Source organism: Nestor notabilis, unplaced genomic scaffold (genome assembly GCF_000696875.1).
Source record: "Nestor notabilis isolate BGI_N333 unplaced genomic scaffold, ASM69687v1 scaffold13056, whole genome shotgun sequence".
Taxonomy (NCBI): domain Eukaryota; kingdom Metazoa; phylum Chordata; class Aves; order Psittaciformes; family Psittacidae; genus Nestor; species Nestor notabilis.
The window spans coordinates 17,199-22,351 of NW_009933496.1; the positions used below are offsets into that span (position 1 = coordinate 17,199).

Sequence of the window (5,153 nt, forward strand, 5' to 3'; positions counted from 1 at the left end):
AAAGCGTAGCAATATTAGTGCCATGCCAGAGAAAGGTTCATTCCCAAGGCAAACAGTAGCTTCTCAAGGATGACTGTAAAGGACCATGGCTGGGCAGCAATACAAGCACAGTCTCTCAGTAGAACTCTTCACTACCCTTGGTGTTATGATCTCTGATTTTCTATATGGAGCTGCTGGATGTGGGGTGTTTATGATTTGAATAAGTATAATGGGTAACAAGTTCCCAGCTGTCAGAAGGTAGGATGCTGTGTGGGTCCCAGAGACAACAGGCTAATGCGAATCATCTGCCTACAGATCATTTCCTCTCATAAATAGCTATACTTCAGTGTCTCAGAATCCTTCATTTAAACCTCTGTTCCTTCCCTGGAATACGGTGTGTTGTTTGTGCTGATACTGCTGTAAAAATGGGTGTTAAACTGGTTGAGCACAGAGTTGCTATGGCTAGGGTGGCTAGAAGCCATAGAATTGGACCACTCTCCCACACCATGACTGGGGATATTAGAGAGTGGAGAGTAGGAATTAAAGCCTACCATATTCTGACCCATTTTGTCAATGGGTTCAGAGTTGAGTCCCAAAGGCACCATGCGGCTTCCTGAGTTAGAGCCATTAACATACGCGGTCATACTGGAGAGGAAGTTACTGAGGCATGGGCTACTGGAGGCTGGAGGTGGAGATCCTTTCTCAGGTGAATTGTCAGTCCCAGGTGATGTGTTTTCCAAGATATCCTGATGCTCTACAGCTTTGGGGCTGCCAGTCAGGCCACTGTCCTCCGATTTCTCAGATGCAAGAGCGGCAGCACTAGCCCCAATGTCAGACTTCCTTTTCCTCTTCCTGCGAAAGTTTCCATTGTCAAACATCTTTTCACAGTTTGGATCCAGAGTCCAGTAATTCCCTTTTCCTGTCAAAGGGGAAAAAAAGGCATATTTTTAGCTTAAAAATATGTACAGACAGAAAAGAGCAGTTATTTAGAGCTTTACAATGTTTCATTTCAGAGAAACAGATCAATTGCATGAGCAAAAACCATAGGCATTTTTTAACCACACCAAAGCAGGAATCTCTTGAATTCAGAAAAAAAGTGTAACGTTTTGGGCTGTGTACCCTGACTCTTCACACAGATAAAACTACAAGTGGAGCCATGGGGAGATTTATTTTTTGTTTGTTTGTTTCCTTGGTGAAGGAAGGAGGTTTTCATTATGTAGCTGGTCCTCTGAATTTACAGCAGAGAGTAATGTAGCCCCATACCAGCTGCTCCTCCAGGTAGGATAGGTCTCTAACAAGAGAGAACCACATTTTTTGCCTTCTGAGGCAGCATAATTGAATGTTTTTTAAATGTTCCCACTGGTTCTTAACAGCTATTGATAGAAAACAATAAATAAAGGAACAGACTGACAGCATAGCAGCCAAGGGGTTGGAAACAGCAGAGTTGTGATTCCAAGCAAAAACTATTTGAAACAAACAAAATAAAAGCAGCCTGCTCTCCTCTTGAGAGTTATTGTTGACTCCCTAAAGCAACACAAATCTGAGTTTGCCTTATCCCCTTTCCATTAACTCCCAGTTCAGTTTGACATAAGCCATATGCATTACACTGAATGGGTTTTGAATGTGACTTGCTCCATTAGACTACTCCTGTGCTTGCTGAGCCTCTGCTCAGCCCATTGATAGTTCTCAGGAAGACCTGGAGCAGTAAAGAATCCCCTTCCCTACAGAGGTTTAATAGCCACACTGGTTCAGACCTCAACTATGCCTTCTAGTTCAGACCTATGAAAACAGAACTACTGGGTTTATGTCCCATATCTAGGCTATTATGTATCTTTATAATGCATTAGGCATTTTTAGATTAATTGAATTCAGTTGGGGGGGAAGAGGGAACAAAAGTGAGGGGGAAGAGAGGGAGAGAGCTCTACCTGGATCATCTTCGTCTCGGGGCACCTTCTTGAAGCAGTCGTTGAGAGACAAGTTGTGTCGTATGGAGTTCTGCCAGCCAGCCTTGCTTTTGTTATAAAAGGGGAAGTTGTCAGCCACATACTGGTAGATCTGACTAAGAGTCAGCCTCTTTTCGGGTGCTCCATGGATAGCCATGGCGATAAGTGCAGAGTAGGAGTAAGGTGGTCTAACCAACTTCATAAGCTCTTCTTGGGATGGGAGAGGAAGCCAGCCAAGGTCAGTTCCTCCCAAGCCGTGCATGTTAGGCAAGAGCTGCCTTTGCATCCCATAAGACTGAGGAATGAAGGGGCTGGCATTGGATCCTGGGAGATACGGTGGTGGGGTAATGGAAGGTCCATTTAGCCAGAGGTAAGGATTGGGAGTGGTGTTGTAATCCGTCGTCTCAAAGGTGTTTGGTCGTTGTGGACTAGGGATGTTCTGTGGATGGAAAAAGTTCTCATAATAGATACTCATCTCTGGAGGTTCTTGACCAATATTTGGGAACTGTGGGCTGCAGCGCGGTGGCGAGTGCATTTGTGGATCGAAGAAGCTCATGCTCTAAGCCAGCAGCTGATAAGTTATGACACGCCTGTGTTAGTGCTCCCTTCCCAAGACAGGTGCATCACCTGTGCCCTTCCCTACCTACTTATGCACCTGTAAATGCTTCAGCCTGTGTTCAGGCTCCACCCCATAGCCCTGAGTGGCTGCAGATGAGGACGATATCCTTTTTGGAATGCTGGCAGTCCCAGCTAGTCATTGATGTCACATCAACCAAACGAGAAAGTTACAACTGTTTATCTTCTTAAATGAATGAAGGAAATTTCCACTAATGTGATGCACATAAGGAAAGAGTAAGGTGCCTTAAAATTCAAACTCCTCATCAGAGAGCCTCCTCTTTCTACCTTTAACAATGAAGCTTTAGCATTTAGTAATTCTTTCTTTTTAAAGAAAAGCCATTTTGTACTGCTGCTACTTACACCTCAGAATGCAAAAGCCATTGTCACTCATCAATTAAACAGGAGGTATTTATATATATACACACACACTAAAAAGAAAAAAGGAAAGGTCAGGCCTCCTTTTCCTTCTGTAATTTTAATTGCAGAGTTGCTTGTACTTCCCCCCAGGCAATCACAGTACTGCAGGCAAATTCTGTAGCTGGTTACTCACGTGAGTAATCTTGCTGATATACGTGGAATTACTCCCTAGAGTAAGGATTAATCTTTTGAGAAGAAAAATGTCAAGCTTAATCATCAAACCTTTCTTTAGAGCTTAAAGAGATGGGAAATTTGGCCCTTTTGCTGCAGGACTGGTGCAGAGAGCTCATAAAACCTCTTAGCAGAATTTGCAAACAGGAAAGAGGCAGTGTTCAGCACAGCTCTTTTAGTAAAGTTCCAATACCTCCCTTTGTATCTATACAGAAAAAAGTTGATTCCTTAAGATTAAGCAACAAGGAAAAACTTCCAGCACTTTTATGACTTAGAAACATACTTACTGCCTTGCATGGCACCCACACTTCAAGGGAGGAAAAAGCAATCTCACTGATACCTGTCTCAAAAATAGGGACAGCATTTCACTGCATGGCAGACTGCACTGTAGTTAAAAGCAGGGTTGCAGTTACCTTCAGTTACCTTTGCATATTTTTTTATGTTTAAGGAACATATACACATTTGGAACTTGTCTCAGCCTTATTATTGCATGCATGTCCTGGTATGACAAGGCCTTTAAGATGGCTCTAGTCCTGTAATTTCTTCAGAAATATGAGTTTTAACCTGTGGATTTGAATTCCTGGCTGTACCAAAGACTTTTTTTGCTTTGTCACACATTCATCAATTCACTTAATCTTTTGTGCTACAGCACCACCAAGATTCCCCCCTCCCCAAGCATTAGTGATTCACCAATATCACATTAATACCATTGTTGCTATGGAAGGTACAAAAAAACCCCACTGGAAATACAACTGGAATGTTGAGTGCAAAGGACAAAGCTAGCCAAGAGCTAGCCACCTTGCCAGCTCAAAAATACATCTCCACAGCTGCTATTTAGAACACCTACCTGCACTGTATAGAAAAGCATTTGTACCACAACTAGGGATAAACAAGTTGCTATTGTGATTGGAATGACTGAGAATTCAGTTTGTAAATATTGCCTAGCCTATGCAGAGATATACATTAAAGAGACAAAAGTGAAGCAGAACACAGTGGGGCTGGCTTGTTTTCTAAGTGACAACTTCTGTGCAAAAGGGGACTTGAAGAAAAACCCCAAATGATTAATTTTTTAGGAAATAATAATGTGAGCACCTCCCTCCTCAAGAAAGCTACTCGGAATAATTATTTTCTCCATAGAATCTGAGTTACAAACTTGCAAAAAGCTGCTTGAGCAACATTGCCTACAGCTTCCTAATCAACTGACATATAGGTATGTTTTAAATTAATCAGTAGTCCTGCAAATATTAATGTTACAAATATCACTAATAATACAATCCATTATTTACAGAAGAGGAACAAAACATGTAAGAAATGCCAACCTCTGCCCCCCTTGAAAACAAGAAAAGCTTGCAAATTTATTACTATTCAGGGTTTGCTTATTCCAGGAAGTAAAAATTCAGCTAACTGCATCATGGACTTCCATGGGTCGCATCTAAATACATCTTCCCTGAGGTGCTCTGCACGCGTAGTTACAATTAAAATACACTGAAGTGGGTGCTGAGTGAGTACATGCTTTGAAACTATGCCAGGCTTTACAAAGGAAGAAAATATTACTTCTGCAACCAGGGACTGATGAAGGTTGTAAAACCTCCTCTGCACATGAATCTTTCTGAAGTTTTGGTGCGGTGTATTTTAGCATGGTCAAGTCCAAGCCATGCTCCACTGCTGCCTGAGAATGCATGTTACTGCCAGATTCACCTTAATGTGCCACCTGAGCAAAGTTTCACACACAACTAGGTAAAGCAAGGATGAGGGTGAAAAATGGCAAGTACTGCTTTTAGAGCCATGAAGCACAAAGACAACTGTAGGCTTCTGCCCAGGGAGCTCAGAAAGAGAGTGCAAAGGTCTGATCCCTCCCTGGCATGTGTGTGCTGGCACAGCCTCTAGCAGAGACACAATATGATCAGCAACATTTTTCTTCCAACTGACTGTGCTGATTTACTCAGCTCACAGTATAAACACTGCCAGTAAAAGTGGTACTTTGCCAGTCCTGTGGGCACACCTCACTGCTCAGGAGTCACTGCA

The 5,153-nt window shown here is 42.5% G+C and overlaps 1 protein-coding gene across 2 annotated transcripts; it reads right to left on the reverse strand.

The window, feature by feature from the left end:
- Positions 1 to 344: 344 nt before the first annotated feature.
- FOXI1 (forkhead box I1) lies at positions 345 to 2,478 on the reverse strand. 2 transcript variants are annotated; one of them, XM_010016912.1, is made up of 2 exons: positions 1,905 to 2,478; positions 345 to 898 (listed from the first exon to the last, which is right to left on the reverse strand). In XM_010016912.1, the coding sequence occupies exons 1-2, from the start codon at positions 2,476 to 2,478 to the stop codon at positions 345 to 347; spliced, it is 1,128 nt and encodes a 375-aa protein (XP_010015214.1). The 2 variants fall into 2 exon arrangements, with proteins under 2 accessions (XP_010015214.1, XP_010015215.1); XM_010016913.1 differs by having other exon boundaries at positions 345 to 588; positions 1,871 to 2,478.
- Positions 2,479 to 5,153: the final 2,675 nt, after the last annotated feature.

What these genes read in the sequence shown, in the direction of transcription:
- FOXI1 (XM_010016912.1), bottom strand. Translation starts at nt 2,478, where the DNA reads ATGAGCTTCTTCGATCCACAAATGCACTCGCCACCGCGCTGCAGCCCA. An exon ending in CCGAGACGAAGATGATCCAG is followed by an intron (nt 899 to 1,904) that starts GTAGAGCTCTCT and finishes CCCCTTTGACAG; the next exon opens with GAAAAGGGAATTACTGGACT.